General features: G+C 44.0%; 4 protein-coding genes across 4 annotated transcripts; 2 read left to right on the top strand and 2 right to left on the bottom strand.

Moving 5' to 3' along the window:
• Positions 1-3,766: 3,766 nt before the first annotated feature.
• On the top strand, positions 3,767-4,264 carry C922_02106 (hypothetical protein; the record flags this gene model as incomplete). The annotated part of the gene is made up of 1 exon (XM_008817705.1): positions 3,767-4,264. The coding sequence occupies one exon, from the start codon at positions 3,767-3,769 to the stop codon at positions 4,262-4,264; it is 498 nt and encodes a 165-aa protein (XP_008815927.1).
• Positions 4,265-4,272: 8 nt separating this feature from the next.
• On the top strand, positions 4,273-5,925 carry C922_02105 (hypothetical protein; the record flags this gene model as incomplete). The annotated part of the gene is made up of 1 exon (XM_008817704.1): positions 4,273-5,925. One exon carries the CDS (start codon positions 4,273-4,275, stop codon positions 5,923-5,925), a length of 1,653 nt encoding a protein of 550 aa, XP_008815926.1.
• Positions 5,926-6,648: 723 nt separating this feature from the next.
• On the bottom strand, positions 6,649-9,150 carry C922_02104 (hypothetical protein; the record flags this gene model as incomplete). The annotated part of the gene is made up of 3 exons (XM_008817703.1): positions 6,649-6,777; positions 7,003-7,229; positions 7,386-9,150. The coding sequence occupies 3 exons, from the start codon at positions 9,148-9,150 to the stop codon at positions 6,649-6,651; spliced, it is 2,121 nt and encodes a 706-aa protein (XP_008815925.1).
• Positions 9,151-9,855: 705 nt separating this feature from the next.
• Positions 9,856-11,663, bottom strand: C922_02103 (hypothetical protein; the record flags this gene model as incomplete). The annotated part of the gene is made up of 4 exons (XM_008817702.1): positions 9,856-10,288; positions 10,535-10,844; positions 11,052-11,223; positions 11,628-11,663. The coding sequence occupies 4 exons, from the start codon at positions 11,661-11,663 to the stop codon at positions 9,856-9,858; spliced, it is 951 nt and encodes a 316-aa protein (XP_008815924.1).
• Between the last annotated feature and the right edge of the window lie 520 nt (positions 11,664-12,183).

Below are 12,183 nucleotides of genomic sequence, written 5' to 3'. Positions count from 1 at the left end.
TGTGCAATCAGAAGGAGGCGTTCTCCCTTCGCATGGTGTGTTCGTGCGGTAGCAATTCCGCTTTCGCTCTACACTTTGGAAAAATAATTAATAAATAAAACGGCAGCTTAAAATTGTTTTTCCTTTTTTATCGGCTGCTTCGCCTAGTTGGCGCATGAACTTCGGGAGTTTCCACGCGACATTCAACACCCTCTCCCTCTCTGTATGTGCGCTGGGCTTTTACACACGCTAAGCTTTTTTCTGTGCACGATGCGTCAGGGGGGGTTGCCAGCGGGTTCAGCTGCCGCTTGACGCAGATTCGTCAACCACGTGGAACCGTACAGTCTTCTCAGTAGATATATTTCTCCCCACCTCGAAGTCGCATATGCTCTCCTTTTCGCTGTGCACCAGGCAAAATTATAATCGCGTAGAGGAGCAAACAAACGGAGACTCGCGTGGATTTGGTGAAGAGAAAGGAAAAAAATAATGTGCACGGAGGTGTAGGTTTCCAAATGGGAGGTGAAGGGAACGCGATGAAGGAAGAGCGTATCTTATATTATCTTACCTTACGTATTCCTTTCCCAGTGGACACATGAATATACAGAAATGCAAATGGAAAAGACAAAGGGGTCTGCCCTTTGCACCCTCTCGATTTCCGTAACGGTGCGTGCAAGCTCACTCATTCCTATGGAATAATAGAAGCGGTTCTTTTATATGCAAGGGCTGTTAACAAGAAGGGTCACCTTCTGCGGCGGTATGTATCATAAGTTTGTGCGAATATGTGTGGGCTCGTAAGAGGGCTTCCGTCACACGGGGAAGTTGTCACACGTACAAGTAGTATGAATGGCAATAATTGGCTTCACAAAACGGTTTCAAAGAAGAGATTCAAAGAAGAGATTCAAGGAACAGTTTCACGGAACAGTTTCACGGAACAGTATCACGGAACAGTTTTCTTGCTTGTGCAGAAACTGGGGTGGAGGTAGATGCGGCAGTGGAGATGCACTTGTGTAGACGAGCTGGTGTAGACGCGATCGCGTGGACGTAGCAACGTAGCACCAACGCTACGATCTCGCATTAAGGACGGCGGAAGGGACGGGCGCAGGTTCTCGCCACGTGGCATGTACATATATTAGAACATAGGGGCGTAACGTTCTATGCAGCAGGGGCAGACGCTACACGTCCGTGTGGACACACATGTCCGTTCGCAGGGATGCGTCGTGTAGACGCCTCTTCGGAGTGCGGTGGTGACTGAAGCGAATGAGGTATCCTTGCCCTTCACAGGTTAGCAGTCGCGTGTGAGAGAGCCGCGTACGGGATGGTCCTACGCCGTTGCTGATTGGCGCAGCGGTAAAACGGGCAAGTGAAACGGGCATGTAAAATGTGCGTATAATCTGTACAGATACTCCGGACAGATAACGCGCTCGGGGAAAAGAAGGAAAAAAACTCGTTTATGCATTTCAGACACTTAACACGTAAAGGGGGAAAAGAAATGGCGTGAGATAAAAGAAAAATGGAAAGGAAAAAAAAAAGAAAAAAAAAAACAGGAGGACAAAACAAATGAGCATATCAGATGAACAATAAAATAAAGATTCTTCTGATGTGTAAATTTCACTTATTTAACAAATGAGCTAAACGGAAGGAAGTCACGACATGTCACGAAGAGAACATGTGTGAGCTCATCCCATTTCGTTCCTTTTTTTTTTTTTTTTACCATCGTATGAGCAGTGTAGTGTATATACAGGGTGATGCGACATATTGTTTAAAAATGATGAGGAAAGAAAAAAAATGGCTTTATCAAAACCCTGGTGGTAATTTTTTTTTCAAAATTTTCTTTTTCGAACTGTTTAAAGTGACTCTATGACTCTTAATTGGGACAGAACAATGCAGCGTGGTAACTGCCAAACGGATGCCGCTAAAATGAGTGCTTCATTTTTTTATATTCACATTTCTGCACCATTGGCAAGTTCGTCTTTTTGTCCGAGTGATTTATTTACACTATTGCGTGGCTACCTACTTGGTGTGTTTCATCCAATGGACGAATTTAATCCAGGTGCTCCCCTATACACACACATACCATATTCCGTCATTTCTCCATTGCGTATGTGCAGAATGGGGTAGTAGTCTGCAGGGGTGAGCACATCCAATTGGTTTTTTCTTGCTCGTGCTGACATAGATTTGTCTGTTAAACGCACATATAAACAAAACTGTGAAGATAAAAAAAATGGGCCCCTATGGCGGCTCTGCCCAGCTGATCTTTGCCGCCACACGTTGCTTTCAGCCCCCCCAATGGAGAAAGCATAAAACATATGAGGTGTAAAAAAGCAGCGACCATGTGCAGAAAATTTCGGGATGACGAAACAAAAAGGAACTGCCCTCTGCTGCTTCATGGCATGGGCATCACAACCGGACACGACGGAACGTAAATCCACCAAAGTGATTAGCATGTCAGCCAGTCTCCCCTTCACTCGACGTTGCTGTACTTATATACAGAGTTCCCCATTTAAAAGGGAAAAAAAAAAAAAAAAGAGTATTAACAGATTAAACAAGCATTCTTACACGTCCGTAGGCACGAAATTTACCTCTTCCCTTTGTCACTTTTTTTTGTTCCCATCTTTTTCACTTTGTTATATGGAAGGAGTTCAATGGGAAACACCCATCAAAAAAGAATACTCACATTTGTATGGAGCATCCATTTGTATGTCCTTCTCGACTGACCAATATGTACATAACACCAAACCGCCACTGTTTTAATTACACCTGGGGAAAGTAAACTCACGTAAAAGAAAGAAAAACATATGAAACGTTAAAAAAGCGAAAGCTCAAAATGGATAACCTTTACGCACGTGGAGAAGACTCACCATCAAAGTTGTGGTGACTCGGTTGAACGTTTCTTATATTTATCTTACTCCGCTACTTTCTGTTGACCCCACTTTCTTCTTCATTTGTTATGAATTTTTTTTTTTTTTTATGCCGCTTGGTAAAAAAAAAAAAAAAACTGGCACTTTGTACTAAGGCAAAATCAACGGTCCAATTTAGAACTGCTAAGTTTTGATCATAACACGAAGGTACATATGGAATGGAAAAAGAAAAAAAAAAAAAAAAAAGGAAGTTTGATTTACTTGGCCTCTTTGCTTTATGAAACTTCCCGCGGTGAACTTTTAACTAAAATTATGCTGAGTGGAAATTCAGCATTTTCCTGGCTAAGGGGCAGATGGGGAAATCCGCTTCATTGCGTAGCTCATATTATTATATTTTAAACGGGAACTTCTTCTCTGCAAGGATTTGGCCACCGCCACCCCCTTGTTGTTTCATTGCATAGCGGAGGCGCTTCGATGATACGATGATGAGAGGACGCGGATATGCGGAAGATTTCCGCTTTACCCCATCCTGCGTATGCGTGAATTCACATGCGTAGGGTCTTTGTTATCTGCGCGCGGGCAGGGCGCCCCAGAAAGGGAACAAAAAATATATATATATAAACCAATTTATGTAAACATATTTATATTTATACGCGTACGTGCGAACCCCCGCGAAAGTGCGAATTACCCGGCCGGCCTTCTGCTACGTGTTGGCGGGGGGAAACGGCAACTGCGATAAAGCAGCATCTGCGCCATCGGTCATGGCCGAACTGCTAACAAGGGAGGCGTTTGGAAAAAAAAAGGCTCCTTCCATTTAAGGTTTATCGAAAAAGGGGCCGTCAAAGTTGGACAATCACCCTTACGTGTGTACGGGATGCTCACGCGTTAGATAGACTCATCTGCCGAGTACCAGTGAGCCCCAAAAACAAATGGAGAACGAAAACGAGTTGAGCATCGAGGAGACAAACAAGCTGAGGGAGAAGCTGGGGTTGAAGAAGCTCGACGTGGAGGATAAGCAGGACAAGAAAAAGAAAAAGGGTGTCCCCAAAAATCAGCAGGACAACGAACCGAAGGGACGCGCCAAGAATGGGAAGAGTGGAAACAAGGACGAAGGTGAAGAAGATAACCAAGAAGGGGGTGATGCCGAAGAAAGGGAAGACAAAAATGGACGCAGCAGAACGAAAGAACCCCCCAAGGGAAGCAACAAATCGACGAAAACAATCAGCCAGGAGTTTAATGACGACATAGACGATGTGGAGAAGTGGGTAAGCAAAACGAGAAACACCATCGATAAGAAGCTGGCCGATGATGAAGGCATCCAGTACAGTGACGATGACGAGGAGAAAGGAAAAAAAAAAAAAAAAAAAAAGCTAATCGCAACGTGGCTACTGTCCATGCCACGGTGGAACACAAGAATGAAGAACTAACAGATGACATGATTTTGACATTAAAAGATCAACACGTCTTAAATAATTACGAAGAAAAAGACTGCCTAATAAATGAAGAATTAAAAAAAAAAAATGTGAAAAGTTTACTAGCAAAAAATGATGACAGTTTTTGGAAAAAAAATTATTATGACCCCCTCTCGTACTATGACGATACGAATAAGCTGAATGCAGAAGATGGCTCACCTGTGCATATGCTTTCGAAATATGACGAGACGAAGCACTCCTTCGATGTGACTATAAAGTATAATGAGGAGGGCGGGGGAGGTAATAATCACCATGATGATGATTACACTCCGCGTGCTCCAAGGGAGGGAACGAAGGGGAAGGCGAAGGGAGCAAGGACCGCCAAGAGTAGGAATAATCAACTCCATGGTGAGGAAAAAGGGGAAGGCCAGATGCAGCACACCCAGAAAACTCTGTCAATGCGACAAACCACCAGCCCAGATCGTGGCGCCTTCCAGGTGAAGAAGAGAAAAATCAAAAATATCAACAGGCGGAAGAAGGAGGAGGACGCGTGGGCCTTTCTGTATGATGAACCGGAAGGGCAGAATGAAGAGGAGGCGGCGCAGGAAGGAAGACAAGGAAAGGGGAGCACCACAGAGAGGAATACAACTGGGAACAATACAGATGAGAGAAAAACTCGAGGGAACGAACAGAACAACGAAAACGCGAACGTCATAGAGGACGTTCTTAAAAAAATAAGAGACGAACAAAGCAGCATGGATTTTAACAGCTACTTCGATTACGACCTCGGCGAAAATGAAGAAGACAAGGAGCTATACGAACTTCTGCAACAGGGCAATAGCCTGAAAAGGAGAAAAAAGGAAATGGATTACCAGAAGGAGCTCTTAAAATATATAGTTATAAATGAGGACGTCAAAAGGAACCAAGAGGTCAGCGGCGATGTTCTTAAGTTGTCTGACGCGTCCGAGTTCTGCAGAAGCATAACTCTCCCGATGGAGATACAGGAAAGTGAGAACATGGCAAAGCTGCAGAAAGGTGGGGGGGCCCTTCTCGACGCAGATGGAAGTGCATCTCTGGGAGAGGATCGCTTATCCAATCCGCTGTCTCCTCTCAGCGTGAATGTAAGTGACGAGATGTTAAGATCAACTGATGGGCAAAAAGGAAAGGGGTACACCACCAAGGGACGCCAACCAAACGGTGGCGATAACGATAATGGTAACGATAACGGTGAAGATGACAACAACATGAACTTGAGCGATGACGCATTCTCCCAAGATGGTGTGTCCGAAATTTTTAACGAAATTAAACTGGATGAGGGATTGTACGGAGCGCTGGAGTATTTAAAAACAAAAGGAGAATTAAATATGGAAGAGAAAATTTATCGGAATCCGGAGAACAGACCGTTGCATATGTCCACGTCGAAGCATGACATAAAGTTGGACTACAAGAACGACTCAGGCAAAGTGATGACGCCCAAGGAGACGTTTCGGTACATTTCCTGGATTTTTCACGGGAAGAAACATGGGAAGAATAAAATGGAGAAGAAAATGAGGAGGATGGAGATCGAGCGCCGCTTTAAGGAGGACCCAATGGGTTCCCTTCCCACGCTCAACGTCCTGAAGAAGGTGCAGCAGGTCCACAAGAAGTCGTACTTCACGCTGTCGAGTAATAACTGATTGGGGGAGAGAAGTGGAGATGGGGTGAAGCGCAGTGGTGCAGAAGCGGTTAAGCGGAGGGGCGAGGTAACCATTCTTACACGTGCAACCGTTCTGTACGCACACGGGGATGTGACTCTTTTTGAAATTCCCCTATTCATGACCCCTCATTCTTCGCCCATGTGTGCAGAATGCTGCTCCCATGCTGCGCTATTAGGCCACTTTTCCCCTTGTGAGGCTCCTCATCAGAAGGATACACTTCTCACACTTTGTGTCGATTGTTTGTCCCTGCCGCGGCTTCTCCGATTGCACACAGCGCTGTGTCAATTTTTGTTCATCCATTTTTCCCCATTTCTGCACACATTTGGCTATTTTTTTTTTTTTCCGTTTTGGCTGTTTGTTCATATCTTTTTCGAAGCGATCTTCGCGCGGTTCCCCTTTTTTAGTGCCCCCATGTGTGCGTACAGACATGTACCCCTGTATTTGCATTCGCACGTATGTGCCCATTTTTCCGTATTTACGCGAAGACAAATCGATTTTTAGGTAAATCGTTAAAAAAAAAAAAAAGCATCACTACAGAGTTGTGCGGAGTTTAAAAGGGCATCGTTACAACGTCGCATTAAATTAGGCAAAAACGTCCATGTGGCCACAACATGTACCGACACTTGCGTGGTTCGTTTGGGGGAAAACACAAGGAAGGTGCTCCCCCCCCCTTTTCTTCACCCTGGTGACCCCTCTCGCCCGTCAGGACTTCTTCCTCTTTTCCTGGATGTACCTATCCAGCTTTTCGTTAAACTTCTTGCAGATGCTTATTTGTTCAAAGAGGTGAATTAGCAGCGGCTTGCCCATGATGAGCACGCTGTTGTACTCCTCCTGGGGGGTGGAAAAAGAAAAGGGGAAGTGGGACCGAGTGGACAGCATTCGTTCGGGGTTTGCCAAATGGACATTAACGAATTCGACCTCACTCTTCCTCTTCTGTACATCACACAAACGCAGATAGACACAAGCAAAAAAAAAAAAAAAAAAAAAAAAAAAGGAAAAAAAAAAAAAAATCTAGCTTATAATCTGCCCCCGTGTTGGGGCAGCGCCGAGGCTTACCTGCTTGGCTTGTATCTCCTCTTTAATCTTGGACAAATTTTGCAGGATCTTGTTCCGCTTCGCCTGCTCCGGAATGCACGACGTGTAGAAGAGGTTAAGCAAATAGTTCACTTTCACGTGGTAATCCTTCACAATGTCGAGGATGTGCTGCTCGTACTCGATCGTGCCTATGAGCATGGACTGGTTGCTCTGGCACTTCTTCGTGTTGGAGACGAATAGGAGTCTCCCTACGGGGGGGTAGGTGAGAGCAGGAAATGAGGAGATCTGGAGGATAAATGCACGAAATATGGAGGAACAAAATGGGAAAACTCCTTCCTTTTGGTGACGCACTGAGAAACCAATTACGCCAATCCGCTGACGCGAGCCGCTTCGAGGCAACCCACCTATGTTGAACAAGTCGGAGTAGTTCTTCCTGCCGGTGTTCTGCTTAAATGTGTTCATCTGCTCCAGGAGCGTGGTAAACTTCTCATTTAGGCGGTCCGCAGCCTGAGCCGACTCTTCATTATCTGCCTCACTATCACAAGGCCGTTTTTTTTTTTTTCTCATGATTTGAAATTGCAGCTCTTTTTTTTGCTTCATAGGATTCAAATCGGTGTCCTCAATTTTGTTTTTCAAATCTTCGTAAAAAGTGTCGAGGGTAAATTTTTTGTCCTTTATCATCCCAATGCAGTAATTATTAAATTTGTTAATTAGGAGATTGTGGGAGTTCCTCCCTTTGGAATACTTCTCATTCGTGAATAGTCCAAACCCCTGGGCACTCTCTTCATTGAAATAGTAGTTGTTGTCAAAAAGGATGTTTTTTTTTCTGTACGACTTGGTAGACAAGTATTCCTTTAAAATGCATTTTTCCAATGTCCCTTTTATGTCTTGATTTGGATTATCCATGTCGTATGACAGGGACAGATTTTTGTAATATGTGTTTTCTTCTTCATCCGTAGTGCGGGTTACATCCCTGCGATCATCGGTCGTATGCGCAGTTGTATCCGTAGCGACCCCTCCTGGCCTGTTCTGCTGGTCACTCTTAATGGAGAAGAAATTTTTATTCCCCATTATGTCCTTCTCATTTTTATCGTAAAAGAATAAATGGCTATATTTGTTGTTAAAGAGAAAGAACCAGAATTTGCTTTCGTTCAGGATGTTGTTGGCCATGTAATAATCGTACAGCTTCTTCAATTCTTTGTTTTCTGACAGAATGACTCGGCTTATCTGTTTGTTAATTTCGACGCTCTTTGCCATTTTCTGTTCCTCCGTGATGAATAAGGGTTCCTTTAGAATCCCCTCCTCCGCACTGGAGCTGATATTTCTGTACTCGTATATGTCGCTTTTGTGCATTTTGTAAAATTCTTCTTCCGTTAGTATGTTGTTTTGGATACACATTTGGTATAGGCCCTTGAGCTGTGCGTCCGTCTCGAACATTCGGTGCAGACTGCTTAGCGACTCGTTTTCCTCGGCGTTATCTTCTGATATATGGCTTCCCTCGCTATGGTCACTCTCCCCATTTTTTTCACTTAGATGGTCGCGTGTCTTTGTAGTAGAGTCCCCTTTAGCTGCTATGTCTTTGTCCTGCCGGCAGGGTTCATCGTCTGCATTTTTTATAAAATGTGAGGAGGCAATCTCTTTCGGGGGAACATCTTCTATACTAACATGATGGATATTTTGATCCCCTTTTTGTTCTTCTGCGACCCCTCTGGATTGATCTTTTGTGAGTGGCCCAGAGGATTCCTCATACACTTTATACTTGTCTCTGATTAAGTGCAAGTTAAATTCTATGTATATATGATTCTTTATGTTGTCCTTATTGAGTGTATTAATAATCTGACATATCTTGTTGTTGTGTTCATCATAGAAGAATTCAAAAATATAGGACTCCGTGTTGTTATAGTCATGAAAACAGAAATTATTCTTCTTGTTCGTTATGGAAAATGTGAATCGAGTTTTACTTTTCTTTTTTGACTTCTCCGTTTTCTTCCAACTGAATATGCATAGCTTCAAGTCAATGTCATCAATGAGGAAAAGGGAGTTGCTTTGGGCCTTTTCCTTTTTCGTTTGCTCAGATATGTATACTAGGTATCTGCTCGTTACGTACAGCTCCCCCTTCTCGTTATTGTACAGCACTTCGAACGAGGCATGGACTTTTTCTTCCTCCATGGAGGGAGGGTTGTCTCTATCTGTTAAGTGGTTGCCTATTTTGGGGGGTCCCTTTGGAGCGATCTTCCCTCGAGAGGGGAAAAAGAGTCTGGCAAATGTATAGTTACTCGCACACAAAACTGCCAAGTTAGAAGCTACTTCTCCTCAATTTTTCAGCCAAATGAGTGCCCGACACGGGGGTAAAACGGGCAACCCCTTGGTATGCCTCAAAAAAGGAGGACACTCGAACAAACCCCTACGCACGTGCCAAAGTGAGCACGTTGTGTTGAGTCCGGGGTGCCATCTGCGCGACACAGGAGGAAGCGATAAAGGGAAGGTGAAAGTGCATCATTCGGTTTTTTCTTTTTTTTTCTTCCCAACTTGTGCTAACCTCTCTAACCTTTTTATTATTCCACTTAATGGCGTTTTTATTTTTTACTGCGGTTTAGAGTTCAAATGGGGACAAAACAGGTTGACAAAAAACAGCGCCGAAAAAAAAAAGGGAGAAGGCGGAACGGCATAAACGTCGCTCCGAAGGAGCAAAACGGCAAAAAAAAAAAAAAAAAAGAGACTCCCTATTTGGGTTTCTCCTCCACCGAAGTAAACACTTGCGGGATAAAATACCACAAAGGGGGGTTGCAGGGAGAGACCCATTCAGAGAGAGATTGAGGCCAGTTTCTTCCAGGTGGGTGTTGTGATGACCCCCCTCCGTAGGAAAAAAAAAAGTCAGTCCTCATTATCATTGCAGTCGAACTTCCTCCTGATGGTGAAACTCGAGGGGGTGTTTTTATATTCAATATTCTCCACCTTCTTATGGGCCACGAGGAGGTGTTTGCTTTTGCTGACAGCCTTTTCGTGAAACGACCTCCACTGCTGCGTTTTATTTGTATATTCTTTATTTATCAATTCACTTTTTTGTTTTTTTTTGAGAGCTATTCTTTTTTTCTTTTTTCTCAGTTGAACTTTTAAAGAGTCGTTTTCCTTTACGATTAAATTTTCCGGAATCTTATAGCCTGCCGGGGTGACTATTTCTTTCACTTTTTTTTTTTTTTTAATTCTGACTTGGTCGTTCTTTACGTACTCGCTGGTGTTGTATCCGATGTAGTTGACGAGGAATGAGTCGCCCATGTTCTTCAAGACGATGCAGTCGTACCAGAGGCTGCAGTGGGGGGAAATGAAACGGGGTGTGTCATTAGGGGTGTAATTAGCAGTGTCATTAGGGGTGGATGATTAGTTGCTCGGTTGGCGCACTCAACAGGTTGACCCGTACTGACGCTCAATGCGTTGAATATGTTTTTTTCTCGCAAAAGGGGATGGGAACGATAATTGGGTCCTTATGGGAGAGGTGCTTCCTTCCTTTTTGGCAACCCGGTTTCTCCTCCTTCTAATTCCCCCTTTTCCTTACCCGTCCTTCTTGTAGAGGGCCTGGAACTGGCTGTTCTCGGCGAGGGCAGACTCCGTCAGTACCTCGTTCAGGAGGACATATTTGGGGGGAATCATAATCTGCTCATTGTTTTCAAATATACTTATTAACAGCTGCTCTATGTCATTTTCTTTAACGACGTTCTGGATGAGTCCGTACACTTTCTTGCTTTCATAGATGAAGCTACATGTTCTCCCAATAACTGCGCTCGCTTCCTTTGTGGCGCCTTCGTTTGGATCCTCCGCAGGTTCTTTCTCCAGGGTCGGTTCAAGCAAGTCGCCTTCCGCTTCGTCTAAAAAGGGGGGAAAAAAAAGGGAACTAATAATATGGGTGACCATTCTGTGTGCAGCATTTTTGTATATACAAATGCTTAGGGTTACACATCTTCAGGGGCGCTCCCCATGGGGTGCGAACGTATCTATATATACATATATATATGCATACATATGTATACATATATATATGTTTACTGTCCTCCCCCTATTTGCCTCCTACTCACTCTGCTTCTTGTAATTAATCAAATCAAGAGTCAAATTTATGACCTCCAGCATGTCACATTCCAATTTTTTCAGATTCTTAATTTGTTCATCTTCTTCTCCGGTGGCCTGTTCATATTTTTTTATTTCGTCTCTTACCAAGGCTAGCTGTTTTTCATACTCCGTTATTTTGCCCTACAATGGGGGGAGATGAGAAAAAAAAAAGAGGATTAGTTACATTTGAAGGCCACGCTTTGGGGGGGGGGGGGGGGGGTAAGTACCGATGGCACTTGGACGTCATGCTGCACCCGTTACGGAGGTAGCAGGTAACATATTGTTGACTTTCCAGGAAGACAATGCTTCCCCCTCCTTTGTACATTTGCTTATGCGGATGAACCTTTCCACGGTTCCACTGCGGGAACGCTAGCACAGTGTTGGTCGCACTTTTGAGTCTTTTTCTTTTTTCTTTTTTTGGCTGGGGGATAAGCGCATAACTACGTGGTGTGTCAAGCGTGTAACCACATAACTGCCAATCGTGTAATGACGTGACTGCCAATCGCGTCGTCCTATGGGTGCTAATCTTGTCGCAGGAAACATACCTCTAACCCCTCCAAGGTTTCGTTAAATTCCTCCATCTCACTTGTTGGGGTGGATTCTCTAGGGGGATATCAAAAAGAAGTGTGGAGTTACGATGAGCCCGTGAGGTGGAGGGGGAAAAGAAACATCTGCGTAAGTATAGGCGGGAGGATATATTACGTGACGGAAAACGATATCTTCTCCGTCGCTAAAGATCGACAATGCAGATGGGATAAACAGATTTGTTTGCTCTTCTCGAACCATAACCCGTTTTCGCACAACCCCCCGCCGCTTTACCTTGGTCTCTAATTCTAACGCGACCCTTTTCTTCTCGCCAAAGCATCACCTAGTTCATGGGCCATAGCGCAAACGATACATTTTTCATCCTGCCCTGTTAGGATTTGCTTCAAACATGGAAAGCAGGGTGGAAAAAAAAAAATAAAATAAAAAAAGGAGTAAAAATTGATAAATGGAGTAAAAAAAGGATAAAGGGAGCCAAGCGGAATGGAAGAAGCAGCAAGATGGGAGAAATTATTTTCGGAAAAAAACAGGCAATTTGGGGAAGCAGAAAAGTTGGGC

The sequence above is a fragment of the Plasmodium inui genome, assembly GCF_000524495.1.
Source record: "Plasmodium inui San Antonio 1 unplaced genomic scaffold supercont1.7, whole genome shotgun sequence".
NCBI classification, from domain to species: Eukaryota; Apicomplexa; class Aconoidasida; order Haemosporida; family Plasmodiidae; genus Plasmodium; species Plasmodium inui.
Note: the sequence above shows the minus strand (reverse complement) of the source record. Positions and strands in the feature narration are given on the sequence as shown.